Consider the following 27236-nt stretch of genomic DNA (forward strand, 5'->3'; position numbering starts at 1 on the left):
TGTTAACAGAAACTACAGTAGAGTCTCACTTATCCAACATAAACGGGCCAGCAGAACGTTGGATAAGCGAATATGTTGGATAATAAGGAGGGATTAAGGAAAAGCCTATTAAACATCAAATTAGGTTATGATTTTACAAATTAAGCACCAAAACATCATGTTACACAACAAATTTGACAGAAAAAGTAGTTCAATACGCAGTAATGCTATGTAGTAATTACTGTATTTATGAATTTAGCACCAAAATATCACGATGTATTGAAAACATTGACTACAAAAATGCAATGGATAATCCAGAATGTTGCATAAGTGAGTGTTGAATAAGTGAGACTCTACTGTATTAAAATGTTTAGACAAGCATTGGAACAATACAAGCTGTAACTGATTTAGTTAAACAGCATGGACTCAGTAGAACTAATCTGATTAGGACAAACAATTCAATTTAGGGCCAAGTATCGCACATATACTCTCAGAAAGCTTCCCATAAGACTACTTATGCATTCATAAAAACTCTGAAAGGCCGTATTATGCTAGCTGCAATTTAATTTTTACATATAGTTGCTCTTGACACTGGAAATTCTAGATCTTTTGCCTCTTTAGCATCAACTGCCACACACTATCCAAGCACACTTGAGAAATGATTTTCTACAACTTGGCCTTTCCAGAAGCTGTAATAATAATAATAATAATAATAATAATAATAATAATAATTTGTATTTTTTGTTTGCCATAAACTGCCAAACAAGGAAAACTGAAACAAACTGGAAGTGATCCACTTCTGGTTTTGGATAACAAGGTCTTTTAAATGAATACATACATGTATATTTTTCAAACACTGCAGGAAAGATTCTTGAGAACTATTTAAAAGATGAATCACCATTCCTGCAGGTCTCCATAAAATGCCAATTCACCATTTTTGGCAGTCCATGAGAGCTAAAGGAAGCGATAATAGCAATCTTTGAGAGGTTACACTTTCCCTGCCCCGAACTAATAATAATAATAATAATAATAATAATAATAAGTATTTATATCTCACCACCATCTCCCAGAAGGGACTTAGGGTGGCTAACAAAATCATGTAATAATGCAGTAAAATACACAAGATACAGTAAAGCAATACTGTAATAACAATAATTTACATAAAACAGCAAATAAAACTCCTACTAATTAAATAAGATACTTAGTAAAAGGCAGCATTGACTGCGGATTTAGAATAGGCCATATCAATATCAGTCATATAAAGTGTCAGAGTGAGCCAGATCACTTGGTCTTCAACTATTACCATTGAAGTTTTAATCATGTTCAAAGCCCTACTTAAAGAGCCATGTTTCCAAGTTTTTCGAAAATATTGGAGAGTGAGGGCTAGCCTTATTTCTTTGGGGAGGGCATTCCAAAGCTGGGGGCCACCACTGAGCAGGCCCTTTCTCTCATTCCCACCAACCGCGCTTGAGACGGAGGTGGGACCTAGAGGACAGCCTCCCCAGCAGATCTTAAACTAAACCAATAACAACCAAAAGGGGTGTTACCCCCTCTTTCCGAGTGGTTTAGGATATAAAAGGAGAAAGAAAATAGAGTAAGCAAAGGTCAAGAGCAAATCAGATGGAGCAAAGCGAAATGGGAAGGAGACATTTATAACACTCAACATATGAAAGACATCTCACATATAATCTAGATGAAAAAGTAAAAACATATTTGTAGTACTTATGGCTTATAAAGAGGTAATAACCTCACAAAAACTGATAGATAAATGTGGCAATAGATTTTTTTGACAGATCTTAATCAGCCAGACTGCTGACCTCTAAAAGATTTATACTTATAGAATTCTAACAAATGTACCTTCTGTGGTGCCTTCAGACCCTTCTGTTGTTGTCTTATAAGATTCAGGTTTGTTTGCCACAAGGGCGGTTGGAATATAAACTCCATCATCCTTTGCAGAGAATTCCAAAGGACGGGGAGGAGCTATTTCCCGAAGCCTCTTCACTGAGATGGAGACCTTCTTCTTAGCACAAGCATCAGACTTGCCATCCAAAGTTGGCTGAGTGTCAAGATGTTTCTTCTTCATGTGGAAGTTGGCAGAAAGATACAGTTGTCACCAGCAGAAGGGTTAATCAAAGGATCTTCGGACAGCAGTCCTTTCCAATCACATTAGCAGCTCACAGCCAATATTTCATTTCTTGCACCTTTTAAACAAAGCACAAAATTAGTTGATGCACTACTGAAACACAAGATTAGTTGATGCAATTAAAAGATAACAAGGAAAGAACAGAAGAACACAGAGGAATATGGATGATTCAAACCCCATACTACGGTTACTGCTTATTATTGTCACAATAATAAACACAGATTATGCTCAAGTCACAATCATTTATTTATTTATTTACAGTATTTATATTCCGCCCTTCTCACTCCGTAGGGGACTCAGGGCGGATCACATTACACATATAAAGCAAACATTCAATGCCTTTAACATAGAACAAAGACAAGACAAACATAGGCTCCGAGCTGGCCTCGAACTCATGACCTCTTGGTCAGAGTAATTTGTTACAGCTGGCTGCAGCTGGCTGGCTGCTCACCAGCCTGCGCCACAGCCCAGTGACAATCAACATCCCTGAATACTGCAGTTTGAAATTACATCATATAGTCAGTGTAGACTCATAAAATGCAGTTCAATGCAGTTAAACTGCATTACATGACTCTACACTGACTATACAATACAGTTTCAAGCTGCATTATATGGCAGGGTAGATAGGGCTTGAATGAAGTCTATTTTACAGAGCATTGCATAAAGAAGAAACTACAAGAAAACACCTATTCAATTATTATTATTTATTTATACCTCCACTTTATCTCCTCAAAGGGGACTCAAAGCAGCTTGAAATTAAAATATTAATGTAGAAGGTTGTGTTGTCAAAGGCTTTCATGACCGAAATCACTGGGGGCCCTTTATCCCAGAAAATCAAGACAAAAAATTCCACATTGTGAGTGTGGACTCAGATAACCCCATTCAAAGCAAATATTGTGGGATTTCCAAATTGGGAAATCCAGACAGAAAGCAATCAGGGAAGCTAACACCTCCTAACAAATGTATGTAAGCACCTAGTCCTTTAATTTGCAAGGCCAGTCAATGCTAATCAAGATGGCCAATCGCTACATTCACACTTGCCTCAAACAGACAAGAGCTCTTTCTCTCCACTCTAGGGATATATAAACCCCACTTGCCTAGTTTCCAACAGACCTCACAACCTCTGAGGATGCCTGCCATACATGCAGGCGAAACGTCAGGAGAGAATGCTTCTGGAAAATGAACATACAGCCCGGAAAACTCACAGCAACCAAATGTAGAAGGTTGCTATTTCCAACATATATTGCACATATACTCCTTAATTGCTATAGTTCCAAAACGCCCTTTCTCCAGGTGTTTTGGACTGCAACTCCCACAATTCCTAACAACCGGGAAAGGACCCAAGTCGGCCCAGGCCTACTATAATCTGCATAAACAACATGCAAAAGCAAAGATATGTCAAAACTGCTCTAAATCGTTCTTCTGTTGACACATGCATGTACTAACACACAATACTCACGTGTGAATGTTTATGCATTCACGAGTACTGCCCACCCCCTTTCGCTCCCCAGGTAGATACCCTTCTGTTCTTGCAGCTTCTCTAACCGGAAGCCTCGGTCGCTATAGTAACCGCAGGCAGGGCTCCCGCCACTTCCAAACCGACCTGCATGATTTCCCAAGCCAACACAAGCCACGCATGCGTAGTTCAGATTTCCTATTAGAGCGGCGTGGAGTAAACGCGCATGCGCATCCTCCAATTCCGCTCCTACATTGACAATCGTCCGGGTGGCAACGAATAGAGGGGGGCCCTTTTAGGTGAGGCACCCCCACGTGGTGGATAGAAGGAAGGAAGACAGGATCCGGAGCCATTGCAAGAGGAAGGTGAGAAGCAAGGAGGAGGGAAGGTTTTAGGAGTTGCTTTTTATCCTAGAAAAGGTATTAAAAGGGGAAGGGGTATATAAGGCCCCTTCTACACTGCCATATAATCCAGATTTATCAAAGTAGGTCATCCACATGATAACTTTGAGCTAGATTATCTGAGGCCCCTTCTTCACTACCATACAGAATCCAGATTATTTGTTTTGAACTGGATTATATGGCAGTGTAGACTCGTGCGATCCAGTTTGAAGCGATCATATGGGTTATCTACTTGGATAATCCGGATTATATGGCAGTGTAGACTCATGTGATCCAGTTCAAAGCAGGTCATGTGGATTATCTGCTTGGATAATCCGGATTATATGGCCTTGTAGTCTCATGTGATCCAGTTCAAAGCAGGTCATGTGGATTATCTGCTTGGATAATCCGGATTGTCCAAGCAAATAATCCACATGATCTGCTTTGAACTGGATTACATGAGACTACAAGGGCCATATAATCCGGATTATCCAAGCACATAATCCACATGACCTGCTTTGAACTGGATTACATGGCAGGGTAGAATCAGGCCCCTTCTACATTGCCATATAATCCAGATGATCAAAATCAGCTAATCCGCATGATCTGCTTTGAACTGGATCACATGAGACAACAAGGCCATATAATCCGGATTATCCGGATTGTGGGAGCCCCGGTGGCAAAGTGCGTTAAAGCACTGAGCTGCAGACCGAAAGGTCCCAGGTTCAAACCCCGGGAGCTGCGGGAGCAGCTGCTGTTAGCTCCAGCTCCTGCCAACATAGCAGTTCAAAAACATGCCAATGTGAGTAGATCAATAGGTACCGCTCGGGCAGGAAGGTAACGGCGCTCTATGCAGTCATGCCGGCCACATGACCTTGGTGGTGTCTACGGACAACGCCGGCTCTTCGGCTTAGAAATGGAGATGAGCACCAACCCCCAGAGTCAGACATGACTTAACGTCAGGGGAAACCTTTACCTTTTAATCCAGATTGTATGGCCATGTAGTCTCATGTGATCCAGTTCAAAGTAGATCATGTGGATTATCTGCTTGGATAATCCAGATTATATGGCCATGTAGACTCATGTAATCCAGTTCAAAGCAGATCATGTGGATTACCTGATTTTGATCATCTGGATTATATGGCAATGTAGAAGGGGCCTGATTCTACTCTGCCATATAATCCAGTTCAAAATATTGGGGAAGATGACCTTGGAGAAGCTCTTGATGAAGTTGGCAAGCGTGATGTAGATGTGAACCGCTTTGGGGAGGAAGAAGCAGCTCCCGGGACTGAATTCGCAGAAGAAGAAGAGCTCTTACTCCTTTCCGGTGTGCCGGTGTTCCCACTAAATGGCCTCTTCTTGGCTCCATTCCTGATCTGTCAGTTGCACAGAGCTGGGGAAGGAAATGCCAAAGATGCGCTGCAGCGTCTCCTGGGAAGGGTCTCCTTTCCAGTATTCAGAGGCGTTTTTAAAGAGCTGCATTAAATCCTCCCAGGAGACCTCCAACCTTTCAAAGGGACTCTGCTCTTCGATGATGTCTTGGCAGATTTCCTGCAAAGCTGGTAAGTCTTTGCCGGAAACAGTCCTTTCCCCATCCATGTACATGCTATAGAAGAAACTGTGTTCAGTGTTGGGGCCGTGACAAGGAGGGTCCCATAGAAATGCTAAGCGCTGGAATGCCAGAAAAGTGCTTGTCCATCCTGGGCATCGAAGTCCACAAATTCCAAGCTGGATCCTTCTTCAATTGGGCAATCCAGGTCACAGAGCGTTCCGTTCACCTTTGCTGCCACAGCCTCCTTGGCCCGACTTTGGTTGATCCTCAAGACCACCTGATATGGAGTAGTTCTCCAGGCTTCTTATTTTAATGTTTCACCATCTGGAAGGGAAATTCGGATCAGTCATTGCTCTTTCAGGGCCTGCTCCGCATGTTGCTCCTTTGCAACTGCTTTGAGCTGTTTGTAAAGCACCAGGCGCTCAGTGAGATGGGAAAGAAGAGCCCTTGCCTTGTATTGAAGGTTGAACCGGATGGACATCTGGAAATCCAGCTGAATGGTGGCATACTGGTGGAACTGCCCCAAGGTGACTTTGATCTGAATGTCAACCTTTGGTCCCTAGAAGGCCCCGTTTCCGGGGTTAAGCTCCCAAGGCTGAATATGGGAGGGGTTTTTTTTCTTTTTTGGCCACATTTTCATCCTCTTGAGGGTACTTCTACACTGTAGCATTAATGTAGCATGACACCACTTTAACTGCCATAGTTTAGTATTATGAAATGCTGGGGTTTGTTGTTTGGTGAGGCCCCACCGCCCATAGGCAGAGAAGGCTGAAGACCTTGTAAAACTTTTAGGATTCCATAAGATTGAGCCATGCATTGAAAATATGTCAAACTGCATTAAATTCTGCAGCATAGATGCACCCTGAGTTGTGGGCTTTTGGGTCCGTTGTTGCTTTCTAGCACTGCTTTTCAGTAAAAGAGGTCTGCAAGCATTTATTGTGACCTTGACCATTCTTAAAACTGCTATCAAGCTCACTTCATTCGGGAAGCAATTAATCTGGGAGAGACACAAATCTCAGTTCTTGGCATGGGTATCTGGCACTGATTTGTACAAAAAAAATTCCGTTCTACTGCAATTTTTATTTTAATAGATATCCTATAGTATCCATTATTTGGCAGCATTCTAATATGGATGCCAAATATCTATATTAGAATTGCAGCTAGAAAATGTGTGTTTCACACAAGGCTATATTATACATTTGCATCTTTAAAACGTGCGTAAAACAGCTGTGGTTAAAGACATTTATGCAGTATTGTTGGATGATTAATACAAAGAAAAATTAAGTGCTTGCATGATAAGAACATTTGTGCAACTTGTTTAATAAGTAGCAATCATTGCTGCATCGCAGCAAACATCATTCTGTCTTATTCATACATGTGAGTATTAAGAAAAGATTACCCATCCTGTTTATTAGATCATGGATAGATAAATCTAACCATGATCTTATCCTGATGAATATCTAGGACAGTTGTAGCAGTTCAGACCACTCATAAAGTATCATGGAATGCCATAGCAGCAAAGGATATACTGGCATATAAAATAAACATGGATAACTGCATCAAATAATCAAAAGTTTATCCATTTCATAAAGCATATACAGGCAGTCCCCAAGTTACAAACAAAATAGGTTTTGTAGGTTTGTTATTAATTTAAATATGTATGCAAGTTGGAACAGGTACATTTTGAGTGTCATTCCAGCCATATATGTGTGTGTGTGTGTTTGAGTGTGTGTTTGAGTTTTGGATTGCATATGAAAGATTTAACAATCCTGAGACATTTGTTTTGCTGTCTGTGCCCCTTGTTTAGAAGCTTTCAACTGACTTTCTGTCCCTGTGACAATTCGATTTTGAGATTTTTGGCTTGTTATGGAACACAAGGATTGGCGATAAAACTTCAGTGGAGACACTTTTTCCCCATGACAATAACTCTTTAAGGAGCGAATTTCTCTTCCTAGGGTACCCTTCTCTTATTTCCTGTTGTTTTGCCCTGCTCTTAACTGTGAGTCAGATGTAAATTGGATGTCTAACTATGGGGCTGCCTTTACCTAAGTGAATCCTTTGCCAAGCAGCAAACACAATCAAAATGAGCGTCAGCTTGGGCAGATAATTCTGTAATTTAGGTGCAGTATTTGGTCCCTATTCATGGTTGCCAGATCAAAAACTGGAGAGGGCTTCAGTATGTTTAATATTTGTACATACGGGTGAATCACTACAATGCTGTTTATGCTACAACCAGATAACAAGCAAATCTGGTGAAATCTGTCATTCAACACCAACTTTAAAGGTAGAGGAATCCTTTATTTTCACCCTATTTTTACCTCCACTACTCACTGGCGATCCCTTGTGGCCGAGGTTGTTTTCCAGAGGTACAGTCTTGGCGGTGGGTCCATAAGTGACGGTGAAGACCTCTTCTGGACCTTCATGGTCTATTGCAATGAGGACATAGATTTCCAGATGAAAGGCGATCACAACAATACTTTGCTTGATGCACCTTCCTTTTGGCACATTTCCCCCTTTCACCCTTTATTTGGGCCTCTTCAAAATCCCAATTTTAAATCTCTTTTGTCATTATTATTATTATTATTATTATTATTATATTTATGTATTCCTTGCTTTATCTCCCCTGAAGAGACTCAAAGCATAACAATTTAAAATGTATAAATATACGAACATTAAAACTGTATTAAATATAAACAGTATTTTAAAATTTTCAGTTAAAACCCATTAAGACAAATGCAAAGTTTGTTTTGAATTCAAAGAATGTTTTCCAACAACATTCCATTTTCCACCCTTAAGTTAGGAATAAAGTTGTTGTTTTTAAAAAAATTGTGTCAGAAGTGACTTGTAAGAGTCACATCTGGTGTGAGAGAATTGACATTGTCCATGGGACGCCAGATATGTTACTGGGAAGCTTCTCTCATGTCCCCGCAAGCTAGAGCTGATAGATGGAAACTCACTCCGTCTTGCGGATTCGAACTGGCAACCTTTGTATCAGCAACCCAACCTTCAGGTCAGCAGTTCACAAGGGTTTAACCCATTGCACCACCGTGGCACCTTTAAGTAACTCCTTTGGGAGACAGTGATCAGACATTCGGACGTGTCCATTCCAGCAAAGTTGATGGTGGAGGATCATCTCTTCAATGCTGGTGACCTTTGCTTCTTCCTGAACACTGCTATTTGAGCACAGAGAGACTGGATTAGAGGAAAGCAGTCTGTTAAACAGGATTGTGTGATCTTATTCCCTCCAGATGTTTGCTACCTTAGCCTTCCGAATTGTGCCCAGAAACGATGACCACTGAGGCCCTTGTGAGACAGGTGTGATACAGTTCACACCCAGCAGTATTTTCACCACTGCATTCTGCACAAATTGCACTTTCTCTTCAAAATTAGTTCCTTGTAACTAACACTGGATTAACCCAATCTAGATGTTACTTAACATCTGGCCATGTCTACTTCATAGTAGTCAGCGAACTCTAAAAATGATAATTGCTATCATGTGCACCAAGCTCAGAAAGCTTTGAAGTGTGGAACTTGCTTAGGTTGTTGTGGTTTTCCTTCCTGAAAAGTAACGAAGTGCCTTGTAGCGTGAAGATATCCTGATTGGTTATTATGAGGAATGTGTAGATAGTCAGGTCCAGAAGTTGACAAGTTGTCTGTTTGTTTTAGACCCAAAAGAGGCTAAGAGGTAACCTTCAAGTTGTCTTGGCATTAGAGAAGATTCTTAAATCTAGAAGTTGCATCAGAGTTCTATGGTGCTCATCTTTCAAAGAATCCTTTAGGTTCCATCCTAAATACTGGAATTAACACTCTGTGTTTTTCTGGTGGGAGGCATTAAAGAGAGTGGGCCACCAAGTCTTTGGATGGTGGTTAGTGAAAATTTGGAAATAATATCAGTAAGTGACCACAACATATGCTGTGTCGTCTGTTTGGATACAAAGGGGTCACAACAAAACGTTGATGTTATAGTAGTATCAGCTTTATTCCCTTTAAGAATACATTTACCTTAGCTGATTAAAAACAATTCATAAATTGTAACGTAAAAGACTTTGCAGAATTCCTCCCCTAATAAACACTTCTTAACTTACCAGCATCAAAGGTTCTTTTGACTGTGTCTCTTGCCTTCTTTGCTTTTAATACAGGATGTATATGTAAAGATTTAGGCCTACATTCAATTCATAGTTCCAGCTACAGTAGATATATTGGGATGTACAGTGATTGATTGGTTGATTGAATGTATTTCAGTTTGGAAGCTAAACAGGGCCAGACCTCATTAGTACAGTAGAGTCTCACTTATCCAAGGTTCTGGATTCTCCAATTCATTTTTGTAGTCAATGTGTTCAAAATATCGTGATATTTTGCTGCTAAATTTGTAAATACAGTAATTACAACATAACATTACTGCGTATTGAACTACTTTTTATGTCAAATTTGTTGTATAACATGATGTTTTGGTGCTTAATTTGTAAAATCATAACCTATTTTGATGTTTAATAGGCTTTTCTTTAATCCCTCCTCATTATCCAAGATATTCACTTCTCCAAGGTTCTGCCGGCCCGTTTATGTTGGATAAGTGAGAGACTACTGTACTTGGATGGAGGACCACCAATGAATACCACATGCTGGGGGGGAAACTGTCAAGCCCACCTCTCAGTATTCCTTTCCTAAGAAAACCTTACAGAAATCATGAGGTCGCCATAACCCAACAGGCAACTTAAAGGCACATACACACAGAGACGATTGATTTGGTTTGTCTATTCTGAAACTAGCTATTGGATGTAGGCTTTTGGTTGCATTTGTTGTGTTACAGCCATAAATCTTAATGGAGTGAACATTGACCTAAATATCTTGTGTTCAGTTTAGGTGGCAGTTGGCTGCGTATTCAATTATGGCCGGGCAAATATCGGAGTCTGATCAGATCAAGCAGGTAAACACAATACTCTCATTTTAGAGCCTTTTGAAATGTTTGTACTACCTAACAGTTTGTCGTTTTGAAAGGCTTTCCCTAAGAAAGTTGGTTTCCATACTGGACCAAAGATTGTTTTTATCATTAGAGGTATTTATTATATGCAGTGTATGTTCCCTTCCCTTAAATGGGCATTATACTTCTGTGTCCACCTGTGCCTAGTCTTGTGTACAAATTCACCCAGTTCCAAAGATCTATTTCATTCATTTACAGTTCAAAGAATTTCTTGGGACATACAACAAGCTGACTGAAAACTGCTTCCTGGATTGTGTGAAAGATTTCACTAGCCGAGAAGTCAAATCAGAAGAGGTAGGTTGCTCTACAAGCTTTGGATTTCTTTCTTTTGGAACTTCCATGTGAATCAGAAAGCTATGATTAGTGAAGAAAGGCAGTTAAAGGCCAACTAGTACAAAAAGATTGTGCAACTTTTCAGTCTATGGAGTTCATGGAGCAAATAAAAAGGAAATTCCTGGGTAAGATCAAAGGCCAGTCTAATCTAGCTTTCACTTTCTGACATAACCAGAGTGATAGCACTCACATAAAATAATATTCCCAGCATCTGTTATTTTGAAGTGTACTATTTCTAAAAAGGGAAGTTCTGTTTCTGTGTAAAATCAACATTGCATGGGTCAAACGCTGGAACATGCAATAGTTTTATCGTTTTTGTAAATCCAACCATCTTCACTATAAAACCTCCAGCAGAGGGTCAAGGGACTTATTGACCATTGTAAACTTCATCATTTGGGGTGCATCAATACCATTAAATACATAACAGCGTGACACCACTTTAACTGCCATTGCTCAGTTAAGGCAATGGCAGCAAGTCTAATCATTACCCTTTGCTGCCAAAGAGTGCTGGCCCTTCACCAAACTGCAACTCCCATGATCCAAAGCATTAAGTCGTAGCAGTTAAAGTGGTGTAAAACTGCAGTGTAATAGGACAAAAATACTGAAAAGAGGAGGCTCTCACAAGTGGGGCAGAATTCCACTGCCTGAGCTGCCATCTGTTCACACAGGATTGAGATTTACCCTTGGACGGGGCTATCTATCCTCTTAGGAATTGGCAAATCCTTTTCAAAAGCCATATAAGCTGTCCTGTATATTGTACCACCCCAAATTAAACAAATGATTTGCCTAAAATTCTCTTTCCTTGATGTCAGAATTGTAGAGATGACAGATCTTGTAAATATGTAACTCTAATATGTCTCTTTTTGTGTCTGCATACTATTTTACACAGTGATTTTGATAGTTTTAAAAATTTTGTTGTGAAAGCTTTTAAACTGACTATGGGAGCCTATTCGGATCTCACAATTGGGAGAAAGGTGACAAACAAATCAAATAAAGAAACAAAGTGTGCATTTTTAGAGCATATTGTTATGTGAATCATGACTCAAGATTAGATTTGTGGTCTTCAGACTATGGAATGCTGAATTTGTGTTTAATTCTGGTACGCTGAATTGCAGACATTCTGATCAACATGAACTGAGGTATTTCGCATCTATTCCTATTTTTCATTAAACGTAGAACTTTGTTTATCAAATCCTCTATTGCAGATATCAATAAATATTAAAATATTAAATATTAAAATATACTAGTGTATATACCCGGTGTTTCCAGGGTGTCATTGGGACCGCTTCTACACATCACCCAGCATCAACCAAGCCACTTCACTGCTTTTCTTTCCTAGTGATATCATGGAAGGCCATTTCACCTAGCCACAATCAATCTGTTTCATTCCTCTTCTTTCCTTCTGCTCTGGGCAAAAATGGGTGGGCTTTTTTAGTTCAAATCCCTCAATTATTGTAAGTTGGATAATGAAGGGTTTGGTCCAAATCCATCAAGCTAGGTAAGGAGCCTTTGTGGTACAAACCAACCAACATACATTCATATGTACATACTTTGACATATATAGGGGGTGGGAAGAGAGCGATATATTATGAACAGTCCTGGGATAAATGTTTATGATGGGCAATCACTAAATAAAAATGGTTTATAATGAAGATGAGTGGCCATTTAAAAATATGAAGCGTGTTTTTACAATCTGAGTGACTGTCAGTGCCCTCCTGTCTCTTTCCATAATACAGATGACATGTGCGGAACACTGCTTACAGAAGTATTTAAAAATGACCCAGAGGATATCTATGAGGTTTCAAGAGTACCACATTCAGCAGAATGAAGCGCTTGCGGCCAAAGCAGGACTCCTTAGTCAGCCTCGCTAGAAGGCCAAGGCTTGTCTAAATGAAGATGTTGCCAGCAGTGATTGCACTGCACCAAGGGATGTGCCGCTCTCCACTGCTTTTGTGACAACATCCATCAACCCAGAACAGAGCTGCTCAGAGGACCACAGACTGCGAAAGGCATCAGCTGTGGAACCGATGGGGTCTGTTCAAAGGTCACTTTTTACAGTGCAGTGGGATAATGTTGATGCTGCTGCCTTTTCTGGAGGCCTACAGACTGGCTCTGCCAGTCCCTAGGTTAGAGATGGGAGAAAGCCAACACTTTATTTTTTGTTGTTGTTTCTCACGCAATGACTGTTTGTTTGAAGACATACATGGGTTACTGAAAAATTATATCCCAAAGTGTCTAAAACAAGCTTTATTTTTTATTAATCAAAGAAAATAAATGAAAATTGCTGTCTTTATTTGAAAGTCTTTTTGAATGAAGGATTGTAGACTGTCATAAGGTCCTGCCTTAAGAGCAGCCCTTTGGGTGGTGGTGCATTCTCTCACTTCTAATCCTATTCATTCAGAGCCGTCTCAAGCCGCTGGTAAGGAGAGAGAGAAAGTATTGACAGTGGAAGGATACAAATGCATTAAACCTTCTGCATTGTTATTATAAATTGTATAAATACTATAAATAAATAAATACTACCTTCTGTAACAATGTGCCTATACCAGACTTGGGCCCTCCAGGTGTTTTGGACTTCAACTCCCACAATTCCTAACAGTCTCAGGCCCCTTCCTTTTGAGGGGGAAAAGGAAAGGCCTGTGGCTGTTAGGAATTATGGGAGTTGAAGTCTAAAACACCTGGAGGACTGAAGTTTACCCATGCCTGGCCTATACCCACAGTGAAGCTAGTTTCAGTTAGAAAAATATGGGATGTAGTTCCATTGTCAAGAATACTGAAAGAGAAGGGTGCTCTTGAGGGATGGGAATTTGTTAACAATGATGACAGAAGTTTGAACTGTTTAACTGAGGTGGAAAAGTAGGAGCTAACTTAAACTAAAGAATGTCCATCGGAAAAAAGAACAAGGAAATTGTTGTGCCACTGCATGAGGAAGATAGTGAAATGCTAATAAGGGACAGAGAAAAATAATCATTATTCAACACCTTCTTTGCCTCAATCTTCTCCCAAAAGATTAACAGTGCTCAACAGTGCTTTTCAAAAACAAGTCATGCCAGATAAACCCTGTCTCTTTTCTGATAGAGTTACAAGCTTGGTAGATGAAGGGAATGCTGTAGATGTAGCATCTCTCAATTTCAGAAAGGCCTTTGGAAAGGCCTGCATGATATATTCTCACAAAGAAGCTAGTAAAATATGGGCTGGACAATGCTGCTGTTAAATAGGTTGGGAATTGGCATATCAATGGCTCCTCCTCATCCTAGAGAGTCCAAACATCTCATCTGAACCAGACACAGAGATCAGTGTGGTGCTACAGGGTTCTGTCCTGCTGTTTAACATCTTTATCAATGACTTAGGTTACTGAATAGTAGGCATGCTTATCAAATCTGCAGCTGGCACCAAATTATGAGGGGTAGCCCAAAGGACAGGATCAGAATTCAAAATTATCTTAGCTGATTAGACAGATAGGCCAAAACTAACCAAATGAATGTTTATTATAGCTGGGGCTAACAGCGGGAGCTCACCTTGCTCCCTGGATTTGAACTGCCGACCTTACGGTCAGCAAGTTCAGCAGATCAGTGGTTTAACTACAAAATGAACAAAGTCCAACAGTGTAATGCGGCAGCTTAAAAGCCAATGCAATTCTAGGCTGCATCAATAAGAGTCTCATGTCAAGACTAAGGGAAGTCATAGTCCCAATCTATTCCATTTTAATCAGAGCTTTGCTGCCCAGAGCTGTGTCTGATTGTGGACACAATTCAACAAGCTGGAATGTGTCCAGAGGAGGGTGATTATAATGGTAAATGACCATAAATCCCTATAAGGAACGGCTTAGGGAGCTGGTATGTTTAGCCTGGAAAAGAGAAGCTTAAGAGTCATGCTTAAATAGTTGAAAACATGCCATACTAAAGATGCAGGTAAGCTTTTTTCCTGCTGCACAGTGGATTAAAACTGCAAACGAGAGATTATATAAAATATAAGGAAAAACTTCCTGACAGTAAGAACTATTCCAACAATGGAATACACTGCCTAGGAGTCCTTTGAAGTCTCCTCAAGATTTCTAAACAGGCTGAATGGCCATCGGCCAGGAGTGCTTGGATTGTCTATTCCTGGTGGGGTTGAAGTGGATACTTCATGCAAGAGCCATGCACCAAAAGTTTTCCTCTACATTTGAACATCATGCTGGTCATTTATAAAAAGATACATCATTTACTTGAGCTTGTAACCAACCTGCACAGCATGTGGAATGCTTTGCAAAAGCATCTCAAACACTTGGGGCGGCAAAGTCTGTTCCAGAACTTGCAAGAGCTGGTTTGGATGTGTGCACACTGAAATGGCATTGGCAAGGTGTTCAGTGCTCTTCTTGGGCTCACCTGTAAGAAATTCATTCTCCTGAGACACAGATCTATGTGATTCTTACAACTACAGTCCATGCACAGCCAACCTCAGCCTGTGTAGCACTTTAATATCAGATGTTTCCGCTGTTCTACCTCCTGTTCTTTTCAGCCCCTTCATCTACTGTAGAAATATTACTGCTTCTCACAAATGAGAGAAAGGACTGGGAAAAGAATCCAACAGAAGAAAAAGTCAGCCATTGCTAACTCAGGTTATGACGTAGCGCCCTCCAGATACCCTTTCTCATTGGGGATGTTGGGAGTTGTCCAACATATCCAACCACCTGTCCAAAAACTGGCCTAAGGACAGAGTGTAGCAAAGGGGCTAAGAAGCTATTTTACATACCTAACCAGTATTGCAATGTTACTTCCTACCTCCTAAGATGGACACTTGTGTCTGAAAAAAAATCACTCTTGCTCAGCATTAAATATGTAATTTCAGGGTTTAAAAAAATATTCCTTACAATACTACTAGAAGATCAGTGGGCATTATGACCTGGAGCTTTCTAGGGCTCACACTCAGCCCTTTTCCTTCCTTGCCTCAAAGTCAAGTCTGATCTCTTGAACTGGTTTAATCTAAAGCATAACCAGTACAAATACTGTCAATTATTTACAGTAAAAAGCTTTACCAGTGAAATATTGCCTGGCAGAGTCTGTTTCAGAGCTGAGGAGGATTCAAAATATTATTCAAGAAACCAGGCTGTATGGCTATGTTCTGGAAGTATTCTCTGGAACATTCACACTTGCCTCAAATAGAGAAGAGTTCTTTCTCTCTCCCTAGACATTCCACAGATATATAAACCCCACTTGCTTAGTTTCCAACAGACCTCACAATTTCTGAGGATGCCTGCTATAAATGTGGGCGAAATCTGAAGAGAATGCTTCTGGAACATGGCCATACAGCCTGGAAAACTCACAGCAACCCAGTGACTCTGGCCATGGAAGCCTTCGACAACTCATTGAACCTCTCTCAGTGTTCCTGTGGAACTGTGTGTTGCACCATTGTTGTAGGGATGTATGAGAATATAAAAATTTGGTACTGCTCTCTCGCTGAAATGCATGCACTCTTTCCCTTCAAAACTACATATAAACTGTCTTATGCTAAGTCTGAGTCTTAATACAGCCAGACAGTCTGTCCAGGCAAAGGCACTCCAAGGCTTTAAACACAAAGACATTTTCTGTAACCCCGACAGACAAGATCTTTCAGTGTCTGAGATTCAGTGGTTTTGTATATGCAAATCCGGTCTTCATTTTCCTCCACTTAATTTGGCAAGAAGGGGATAATTTTAACAGGAATTTGACTGTCAGAAATCTATACTGATCTACAGCAAATTACCCAGATCTACAAGGATAAATCCTGCTCTACCCTGAGTCCACTTCAATATATGTTCTAATTTATAGATGAATAATTATCTTTTAACTTTTCTGTTCTTCAGGTCTTTCTTCTGGTAATCTAGTTAACCCCAACCTCATACAATTATAGTTCTAAAGCTATATTTAAAAACAGCAAAGATAATATGAAATGAAGGATGTTTCACAAGCAAGATGAGAGTTCTATGTATTTCAGAGTCCTTTTTAAAGTAGATCTCTGGGTTGTGCCTTATCAGTCCCATGTTTAGCCAAAGTTTAGCTAAAGTGTAAACCTCATAATCTCTGAGGATGCCTGCCATAGATGTGGGTGAAATGTCAGGAGAGAATGCTTCTGGAACATGGCTATACACCTTGGAAAACTCACAGCAACCCAAAGTGTAAGCCTTTTTTAAGGGGAAGCATCACACATAAGTGAGATTACAGCAGCTGGTTTCTCTTGAAGAAATAAAACTCTTTGGTTCTATAGCTGAGATAAGTTCACAAACAGTAGTACCAAATAGACAGGAATATAATTGCTGCTGTCAAAATAATTATCTAGCTAAATGATATATTATGGATTCTGACTGCCTATGTGGATAGGTTTATAGTAAATTAATGTATGCATGTGTACACATCCTTACCTTTTCCCAACCAAAGCTCTGCCAGCTGTATCTCCTGCAGGAAAAAATCCTGTAGCTTTGCAGTATCATTCAGCTTGCAAACCTAAGAGTGTTACAAAAATTCTTACTTTAAAAAACAAATTAAGCATTGAATAATCAATCTGAGAGTTAATGAGAAAACAAGACTGAAAAGTCTTACTCAGCTTAAATATCCAGTGCTAGAAATTAATCCTGAAAGGGTTTCCATGCCTGTGTTTTGTAAATAGTTCCACTATTTTTAACAAGCTTTTCGTTTTTATAATACCGTACCTGAAATTGGAGTCTTATACAGCTACCTACCCTCATTTTAAAAGGTAATGTTTCTGACATGACTTTTGGAATGGAATATATTTCCCATTCCTACCTTATCAAATAGGATTATAGACTAAGGAAGAACTTACATTTTTTTCTGCTAAGTAAGACATGCATCCTAAGCAGAAGGATCAGAACTAATCTGCATATTCATTAGCAGCAAGCAAACTACAGCTTAGAATGGTACAGTTCTTACAAATGTGCAAGACTACGTGTGTGCAAACAATCCACAGGACTTGCCATCTTTGCCACCATAACTACATCAAAATAAGAAGTAGAAGTAGCAGTTGCACTATGGCAAAGGAAATCTCAGTATGGCAGCTCAGTAAAAAATTAGGTTGATGTAAATGAGATTTTTGGTGGAAAACATCATGAACAGGTTTCTAGCTCAATAGTCTGAAGCATGGCTACTAACACACTTGGGAGATTCAGCTGCATAAACTCAGGCTATATATGATAACAAGACTCCATAGTATCTAAATGAAAATTGCTAAAATCACAGGTGTCTCTCTATCAACCATTAGGAATATCATTCCAGATTTCAGAACATCTAGTGGCTAAATCTTAAACTTTGTTATTTATTCACGACTGCTTCAACATTGAGGAGAAAATGTCCGAAGGTGAGTCGAAAACAATCCGCACTCTGACTAGAATTTATTTTAATCGACATTCAGAAAAGACACATACATCATTTTTTGACATAACCTCCTTGCTTTTCAATACATATTGCTTATCTTATCTGTCAACAAGCATTCATATTGCCTTATTTTAAAGCGTTTTAGGCCAAGGTGTGAGTCACAAATGCACTGCTGTCTTCGCCTCCACCAGACATGGATCTTCATCCTCATAGGGCTTCTTTTCAGGGGACCAAACAGGTGAGAGTTCAATGGAGCATGATCAGGTCTATAGGGTGTATGTTTTAACACTTCAAAAAAATTGAAGAATTTTGGCAGTATGGGCAGTGGTGTGCAGATGAGCACTGTCATGCAACAACAGAATGCCCTTGCATAGCAGTCCTCTTCAGTGCTTCAATAAGTATCTCACTGTAACAACCACTGTTTATTTAACCTTTTTCACTGCACGCTGCTCTTCTTTTGTACAGATCACAAGGGGGACAGACTTTTCCTTTCACTGCGGTTGAAAATAAACTGATGTAATGTTTCAAAACTGCACAGCAGTGACTAGGGAGACTACAACCTTTTACAGAAAGTGCTGATAACACACTGTGGCCAACAAGGTATCTGTAGAACTGTTGATCAATCATCCTGAATACAGAGGATCTTGTGTTCAACAGTTCAAAGATGCAGGACAATGAGATCTCTGACCAGAATCGTCATTTTTGTGTTTATTCCTCATAGAGCAGTTTGCTTATAATAACTATCCTGAGCTTCCATTAGACTCCGAGACAGAGAGTTACACTGTTGAACAACTCTTCTTATGGTCAGGAAGTTCTTCCTAATGGCCAGGTCGAATCCTCTTTCCTGTAATTTGAACCCATGCTGCCTCCAAGACCTGCTCCCTCTTCCTTATGACATCTTTTTCAAATATTTAAACATGGTGATCATGTCTCCTCTCAACCTTCTCTCCCTCAGGCTAAAACAGACCCAACTCTTTAAGCTGCTCCTTATAGAGATGCATGGTTTTTATACTTTTGATCGTTTTGGTTGCCCACCTCTGAACACCTTCCAGCTTGTCAATGTCCCTATTAAATTGTGGTTCCCAGAATTGGACACTAGGTTATTTCAGGTGAGATCTGACAAAAGCAGAATAGAGGGACACATGACTCACTTTAAACTACAGGAAAGGAGATTCCACCTGAACATTAGGAAGAACTTCCTAACTGTGAGCGCTGTTCAGCAGTGGAACACTCTGCCCCGTAATGTGGTGGAGGCTTTTAAGCAGAGGCTGGATGGCCATCTGTCAGGGGTGATTTGAAAGCAATTTTCCTTCTTCTTGACAGGGGGTTGGACTGGATGGCACATGAAGTTTATTCCAACTCTATGATTCTATGGCTGGATAATATACTCCTTTTGCTACAACCCAAAATCCCATTGGCTTTTTAAGCTACTGCATCACACTGTTGGCTCATGTTCAGTTTGTGAACTACTAATGTACTGTTGCCGAGCCAGGTGTCACCCATCCTGTATCTCTGCATTTCATTTTTTCTGCCTAGGTGTAGCATCCTACATTTCTCCTTGTCACAATTCATTTTGATAGTTTAGGTCAAGCTTTCTAATCTGTTAAGGCCACCATAGTCCTTCCAGGGAAGACGGGGAACCTCAAACAGATGCCTTACTATTTCTGGGGGGGGGGGGGGGTCCTCAGTCATTTTGACAGCTGTCAACCTTTTAAACATGAACTACAGATCCCTTCCACTCTCAACATTATATCACAGGGCTCCATATTATGCCAACACACACATAGATGACTTGCTCAGATCCACTTCTTCAAACCTCTCATCTATTTGTGATACACTACTGATACCTTTATCATCTGGTTACCTGCCTATTTATTTATTATTTTATTCATTCATTCATTCATTCATTTATTTTATATACCGCTCTTCTCCCCCAGGGGGACCCAGAGCGGTCTTACATAATGGCAAGATTAATGCCACATATAATACAAAATACAGTAGAGTCTCACTTATCCAAGCTAAACGGGCCGGCAGAAGCTTGGATAAGCGAATATCTTGGATTATAAGGACGGATTAAGGAAAAGCCTATTAAACATCAAATTAGGTTATGATTTTACAAATTAAGCACCAAAACATCATGTTATGCAACAAATTTGACAGAAAAAATAGTTCAATATGCAGTAATGTTATGTTGTAATTACTGTATTTACGAATTTAGCACCAAAATATCACGATATATTGAAAATGTTGACTACAAAAATGGCTTGGATTATCCAGAGGCTTGGATAAGCGAGGCTTGGATAAGTGAGACTCTACTGTATAGTAAAAACAAACAATCGTAAAAACACATTTAAAAACCAATATCATACCCCATTAAAACAGTAAAACACTGTGTGACTGTTACAACAGGACCAGTAGCATTGGGCCAAAAGTCAGAGCCTAGGAATCACTTCAGAAGTTCCACCAAGACTGTCATCAGTTTGATCCAAGACCCCAAATAAAGAAGGCTAACAAATGAACAGATACTTTTTCAAAGTTGTCCTGATCTTTCATACTAGGGGCTGTAGGAGAGAATCCAGGCCCTAAAGTTCAGAGCCAGTCAAACATATTTGGAAAATTAGTAGTATTTCCAAAAGTAAAGAGCCAGTGTTGTGTGTTTGGTCTGAATGATGGCTGGGGGCTTAGGAGATCCAGGTGAAATCCCCAACTAGCCATGAAACTCACTGGGTAATCTTGGATAAAATATTTTGTCTTACCTTGACCACCTTCATATGGCTTTTTGGGAGGATAAAGCAATGGGGACAGCAGAGCCATGTATGCTGTCTTGAGCTTACCAAGATATTCATGAAAGTAATAAATAAATGTGCATTTCACCTTTGCATCACGCTCTTTTGCCTTTTCATTTTCTTTTCTTCTTCCTATGAGAGTAAAATGGAATATTAAGGTCCATAAAGTCAAGAAGAGTCGGAAGCGACTGAACGAATAAACAACAAAAATGTAATATATCCAGAACTGTGTAAAATATAAGCTGGATCACATAGTTGTTCCATTTCCAGTTATGGAATCTCTATGGTTGTGAAAGCTGGACAACAAAGGAAGCCAACTGGAAGAGTATCAGCCCATTTGAAATGGGATGCTGGAGAAGAATTGTACAGAGACCATGGACTGCTGTTGTTAAGCGCCACCAAGTTAATTTCGAATTATGGTGACTCTATAAATGCGAGAATTCAGAGTTGTCCTATTATCACATCCTTTATCATAAAGCTCAGGTCTTCTTTGTGGCTTCAAGGGATTAAGTTCCTTGTTTTTACCATTTAAACTTATAGTAACTTGGATAATTATGGAGATGGGGTGCAAATGGTGAAGGGGAAATCTCATATCTAGCTCGGCTCCATTATGGGTCTTTGTCCCACACACTACCAGCTGGTAGCATTCATGTTTTTTAAAAAAGAATAACTAAATAGAAATGATTGTTCTGACTTTTGAGTATGTGGAAATGATGATGATGATGATAGATTTACAAATGTAACAAACTTTCCTCAGAGCTTTCAGGATCATGCCAACAATTTTATTGAAATGCTCTCTCCATCTATATATCTTTTTCCTTATATCCATACTGCTCTCTTCCTAGCTTTCTCTCTGTGTATCTATCTATCCATCTATTTATCTCTGTCTCCCTACTTCTCTCTCTAGTTTTCTTTCTCTGTATCTCTCTAGCCATCCATTTCTCTACTTATCTCTCACCATCGTTCCCATCCACCCCCTCTATCGATCCATCTCTCTCACACTCTCCATCTATTTGTCTGTCTATCCATACATGTCTCTATCTGTCTCTCCATCCTTCCTTTCTCTCTCTCTTTATCCACCCATCTCTCTCAGTCTATATATCTGTCTTTCCATCTATCCATACTTCCCTCTCTAGCTTTTTGTATATCTATCCATCCACCTGGCAATCCATCTCATTATTTCTCTCCATCCACCCCTCTCTCTAGCTCTCTGTATCTATCCATCTATTTAACTCTCCCTTCCTCCCTCCTTTTCCCTAGCTTTCTCTAGGGAATCCATCCATTTACCTATTTATCTCTCTCTCCATCCATCCTTCCTTTCTTCTCTCTCCAGCATTCTCTATCCACCCCTCTCTCTCCATCTATATATCTCTATTTCCATTTATTCATACTTTCTAGCTTTCTCTCTGCATCTATCCATCTTATTTCTCACCATCCATCCATCCTTCCCTCTAGCTCTGTAACTACTTATCCATCTATTTTGCTCTCCCTTCCTCCTTCTTTCTCTATCTATCTATCTATCCATTCATCCATTTGTCTATTTATCTCTCTCTCTCCATCCATCCATCCATCCATCCATCCATCCATCTATCTATCCATCCATCCTCTCTCTAGCTTTCCCTATCCACCCACCTCTCTGTATCTATACATCTCTTTCCGTTTATCCATACATCCCTCTAATTTTCTCTCTCTGCACCTACTTATCTCTCTCCTTCCTTCCCTCTCTAGCTTTCTTTATCTCTTTCTCTCCATACATCCCTCTCTCTCTATCCACCCATCTCTCTTTCCCTCTATCTACCCATCTCTCTCTACCCATCTGTCTCTCCATCCATCCATCCTTCTCTCTCTAGCTTTCTATATCCATTCATCTCTTGTCATCTCTATATATATACTAGCTGTGCCCTGCCATGCGTTGCTGTGGCCAATTGGAATTGCACTGAGTAGCCTCGCTGCTTCAAAGCCTGGCCGCTTTCTATATAGGGGCATCCTTCCTTGGGGAGGTTGAATGGGACGGAGTAGCCTCGTGCTTCAAAACCTGAGGGTTTTCTATCTAGGGGAAATCTTGGTTGGCAAGTTTGAACAGCACTGAATAGCCTTGCTGCTTGCAAGCCTGGCCGCTTTCTACCTCGTGGAATTCTTGGTTGGCCAGGTTGAATAGCAATAAATCGTCTCAGTGCAGCAAGTATGAATGCCACAATTAGTCACCTTGATTAGCATTTAATGGCCTTGCTGCTTCAAAGCCTGTCTGCTTCCTGCCTGAGAGAATCCTTTATTGGGAAGTATTAGCTGGCCCTGATTGTTTCCTGTCTGGAATTCCCCTGTCTTCTGAGTGTTGTTCTTTATTTACTGTCCTGATTTTAGGGATTATATTGTTCTGTATTATTATACCACAGTAAAAAGGTAAAGGTTTTCCCCTGACGTTAAGTCCAGTCGTGACCAACTCTGGGGGTTGGTGCTCATCTCCATTTCTAAGCCGAAGAGCTGGCATTGTCCGTAGACACCTCCAAGGTCATGTGACCGGCATGACTGCATGGAGCGCCGTTACCTTCCCGCCAGAGCAGTACCTATTGATCTACTCACATTTGCATGTTTTCGAACTGCTAGGTTGGCAGGAGCTGGGGCTAACAGCGGGCGCTCATTCCGCTCCCGAGATTTGAACCTGGGACCTTTTGGTCTGCAAGTTCAGAAGCTCAGCGCTTTAACACACTGCGCCACCACCAGGGGCCCTATACCACAGTAATTATTACCTATTATAATTATAACCTTATATTATCTGCTTAGAACTGGATTATAAGAGGCTCCTTCTACACAGCTGTATAAAATCCACACTGAACTGGATTATATGGCAGTATGGACTCAAGATAATCCAGTTCAAAGCAGATTATCCCGCCTTGGCATTCAGGATTATATAGGTGTGTGGTAGGGCCTTGAGTCTACACTGCCATATAACCCAGTTCAAATCAGATATTTATTTATTTATTTATTGCATCTCTTCTACCCCGCCCTTCTCACCCATCAGGGGACTCAGGGTGGCTTACAATATAAAAACAGGCCCGGGCTGTGGCGCAGGCGGGAGAGCAAGCCAGCTGCAATTAACTGCAATGAATCACTCTGACCAGGAGGTCATGAGTTCGAGGCTGCTCGGAGCCTATGTTTGTTTGTCTTTGTTCTATGTTAAAAGGCATTGAATGTTTGCCTATATGTGTAATGTGATCCGCCCTGAGTCCCCTTCGGGGTGAGAAGGGCAGAATATAAATGCTGCAAATAAATAAATAAATAATAAAAACAGTTTACATCACATTTAGAATCCATTTAAATAAAAATTACATTACAATTAGAACGTACATTAAAAACCTGCATATATATATATATATATATATATATATATATATATATATATATATAATCTGTATTTTATAAGTAGTGTGGAAGAGGCCTGATTGAAGAAGCCCTGGGCGCCATTAAATGGCTAAGTGGGTTGCTAGGAGACAAAGTGGGCAGAGCTTAGCCTTCTAACTGACAGCAGTGGGGAAATAACAGATATTCCTCTCCCTCTAATTAGGACTTTATTTTTCTTGTTTTTTTAATGTAAAAACACAGACCGGATGGCTATGTCTTTTGTGGCCAAATTTGGTGTGATTTGGTGGTGTGGTTTTGCTGTTTAAGTGAAGGGAAAAACTATCAGAACATCCCTCTCTCTCTCTCTATATATATATATATATCTTCTATATATATAAAAGAGTGATGGCATCACGGCAGCGGACAAAACAACAAAAGTAAACACCCCACAACCTCGAAAATTGACATCACAACCCCTCATCCATGCCTCTAGGTTGATACAACAAAAAGAAAAGAAAAATAAATTCCTAATTAGAGGGAGAGGAATAATAGTTTTTATCCAATTGCTGCCAGTTACAAGGCTAAGCTCCACCCACTTGGTCTCCTAGCAACCCACTCAGCCCAGTGTTAATAAAATAATGATAAAAAATAAATACAAATAATACAATAAAAAATTATAAAAAACACTAAAATAATTAATACAATAAAATACTATAACAAAATGACTAAAAATAATACAACAAAATAATAAAATATAATAAATTAAAAAGGTAAGTGACAATAAAATTAATTTTAAAAAATTCAAATAACGTCAAATAAAAATTCCACAACAAGTTTTAACCGATACCACCACCACTTTGCCACAGCAACGCGTGGCCGGGCACAGCTAGTATATATATATATACACACATATATACATACATATATATATATATATATATATATATATATATATGTGTGTGTGTGTGTGTGTGTGTGTATATATATTTATTCTATGTACACATACATCCCTCTCTAGCCGACCAAGGGCAAGATGGATGGATGTTATCCTTGAAGGGACTGGCTTGACCTTGAAGGAGCTGAGGGTGGCCACGGCCGACAGGGAGCTCTGGCATGGGCTGGTCCATGAGGCCACTGAGTCGGAAGCGACTGAACAAATACACCACAACCTACCTAGCTATCCATCTACTTATCACTCGTCCTCCTTCCTTCTCTCTCTAGCTTTCTCTTTATGTACCTACCCATTCACTTCATTTATTTATCTCTCTCCTATTGAACTATCCATCTATTACCTCACAACCTCTGAGGATGCCTGCCATAGATGTGGGCGAAACGTCAGGAGAGAATACTTCCGGAACATGGCCACACAGCCCGAAAGACATACAACAACCCTGTGATCCCGGCCATGAAAGCCTTCGACAACACATTATCCATCTATTTATTTCCCCTGGTGGCGCAGCGGGTTAAACCTATGAGCTGTTGAACTTGCTGTCTGAAAGATTGCCGGTTCGAATCCGGGGAGCGGAGTGAGCTCCTGCTGTTAGCCCTAGCTTCTGCCAACCTACCAGTTAGAAAACATGCAAATGTGAGTAGATCAATAGGTACCGCTCCGGCAGGAAGGTAACAGTACTCCATGCAGTCATGCCGGCCACATGATCTTGGAGGTGTCTACGGACAACGCCGGATCTTCGGCTTAGAAATGGAGATGAGCACCAACCAGAGTTGGACACGACTGGGAAAATCTTTACCTTTCCCCTCTCTAGTTTTCTCTCTCCAACCATCAATTTCTCTTTATTTATCACCTCTCAATCTAATCTATCTCCAGTGCCTGAGGAGGCCTATGGGCCTGCTGAGGGAAAGCCTTCCTCCTCCATTTTCCTTACTTTCACGAAGCCTGCGTTTGAAGTCCGGCTGGCCTCGTCTCTTCCGGTCGAAGTAGAGGCAGTAGACCAGGAGAGCCAGGCCGCACACGCCCAGCACCAGCCACAGCCCCGCCCGGCCAGGCCACATACTCCACACCCCGGCTCCTGGGGACACACTAGGCCTCGCAGGCCTCACAGCAACATACGGGCCTGGGCCAACTTGGGCCTTCCCTCCAGGTGTTTTGGACTCCAACTCCCACAATTCCTAACAGCCGGTAGGCTGTTAGGAATTGTGGGAGTTGGAGTCCAAAACACCTGGAGGGAAGGCCCAAGTTGGCCCAGGCCCGTATGTTACCGTGAAGCCTGCTCCGCTGTTAGGAATTGTGGGAGTTGAGTCCAAAACACCTTTGCATCAAATCCAGGAATAATTAAATCTACATGCAACAAACTCACAAATGTGGAGAAATGACTGCTTTTCAGGTAAGCTTCTTGAATTTATATACAGAGACTTCGAATGCCATAGGATAGCTCTGGAGGACTTAGTAATCGTATTAGGCAAAGGAGCTGTCCGACAGTGGAGGTTTTGGAACATAGGTTGGATGGCCATCTGTCAAGAGGGCTTGGATTGTGTCTTCCTGGCTGGTGAAATGGGGTTGGGCTTCTCTATCGCTGATTCTAAGATTGGCTCACTCAAGTTGTATGTTTCAATAAGGCACACCACCAAGATCTTTGCCATTTTGAAATCAGCATTTGAAATACTACCCTGTTTCCCCGAAAAGAAGACATCCCCAGAAAATAAGACCTAGTGGAGTTTTTGCTGAATTGCTAAATATAAGGCCTCCCCTGAAAGTAGGACCTAGCAAAGGTTTTATTTGGAAGCATGCCTGTCAAAGAAAACACCAGAGCATGTGGAATCGGTAAATGTATGTACTATAGATTGTTGTACATGGAAATAATGGTAGTAACAAGAAATTCTTGATAGGATTCAGTTTGCCTGGTTATGCTGGTTTCTGATGACAACTACTGTACAGTATATAATAAATGATCTTTTTTTGTTAAACAGTAAATGTGAATTCTTCTTC

The 27236-nt window shown here is 40.5% G+C and overlaps 3 protein-coding genes across 18 annotated transcripts in view; 1 reads left to right on the forward strand and 2 right to left on the reverse strand.

Moving 5' to 3' along the window:
- The window catches only part of kiaa0586 (KIAA0586 ortholog), a 105754-nt gene extending 101970 nt beyond the window's left edge, over window positions 1-3784 (reverse strand). For 7 of the 13 annotated variants that reach the window (XM_008120295.3, XM_062968615.1, XM_008120294.3 and 4 more), the window contains exons 1-2: window positions 3582-3749; window positions 1837-2180 (exon numbers count right to left, since the gene is read on the reverse strand). In XM_008120295.3, the coding sequence (XP_008118502.2) occupies window positions 1837-2062 (226 nt within the window). In that variant the 5' untranslated portion in view covers window positions 2063-2180; window positions 3582-3749. Of the gene's footprint in view, window positions 1-1836; window positions 2181-3581 lie in introns of all 13 variants that reach the window. The other 6 variants (XM_016997264.2, XM_062968620.1, XM_062968617.1 and 3 more) reach the window with 3 other exon arrangements.
- Window positions 3785-3808: 24 nt separating this feature from the next.
- On the forward strand, window positions 3809-13114 carry timm9 (translocase of inner mitochondrial membrane 9). Of its 4 annotated transcripts, none has more exons than XM_062968623.1 (4): window positions 3809-3943; window positions 10371-10434; window positions 10687-10782; window positions 12558-13114. In XM_062968623.1, the coding sequence occupies exons 2-4, from the start codon at window positions 10396-10398 to the stop codon at window positions 12690-12692; spliced, it is 270 nt and encodes an 89-aa protein (XP_062824693.1). In that variant the 5' UTR covers window positions 3809-3943; window positions 10371-10395; the 3' UTR covers window positions 12693-13114. The 4 variants fall into 4 exon arrangements, with proteins under 4 accessions (XP_062824693.1, XP_062824692.1, XP_062824694.1 ...); XM_062968622.1 differs by having other exon boundaries at window positions 3820-3943; window positions 10366-10434; XM_062968624.1 differs by lacking the exon at window positions 3809-3943 and adding an exon at window positions 4475-5520.
- On the reverse strand, window positions 13054-26545 carry tomm20l (translocase of outer mitochondrial membrane 20 like). Its single transcript, XM_062968621.1, has 5 exons — window positions 26176-26545; window positions 21042-21085; window positions 17201-17282; window positions 15046-15188; window positions 13054-13237 (listed from the first exon to the last, which is right to left on the reverse strand). Exons 1-5 carry the CDS (start codon window positions 26300-26302, stop codon window positions 13211-13213), a joined length of 423 nt encoding a protein of 140 aa, XP_062824691.1. The 5' UTR covers window positions 26303-26545; the 3' UTR covers window positions 13054-13210.
- Between the last annotated feature and the right edge of the window lie 691 nt (window positions 26546-27236).

Source organism: Anolis carolinensis, chromosome 1, assembly GCF_035594765.1.
Source record: "Anolis carolinensis isolate JA03-04 chromosome 1, rAnoCar3.1.pri, whole genome shotgun sequence".
In the NCBI taxonomy this organism is placed as follows: domain Eukaryota; kingdom Metazoa; phylum Chordata; class Lepidosauria; order Squamata; family Dactyloidae; genus Anolis; species Anolis carolinensis.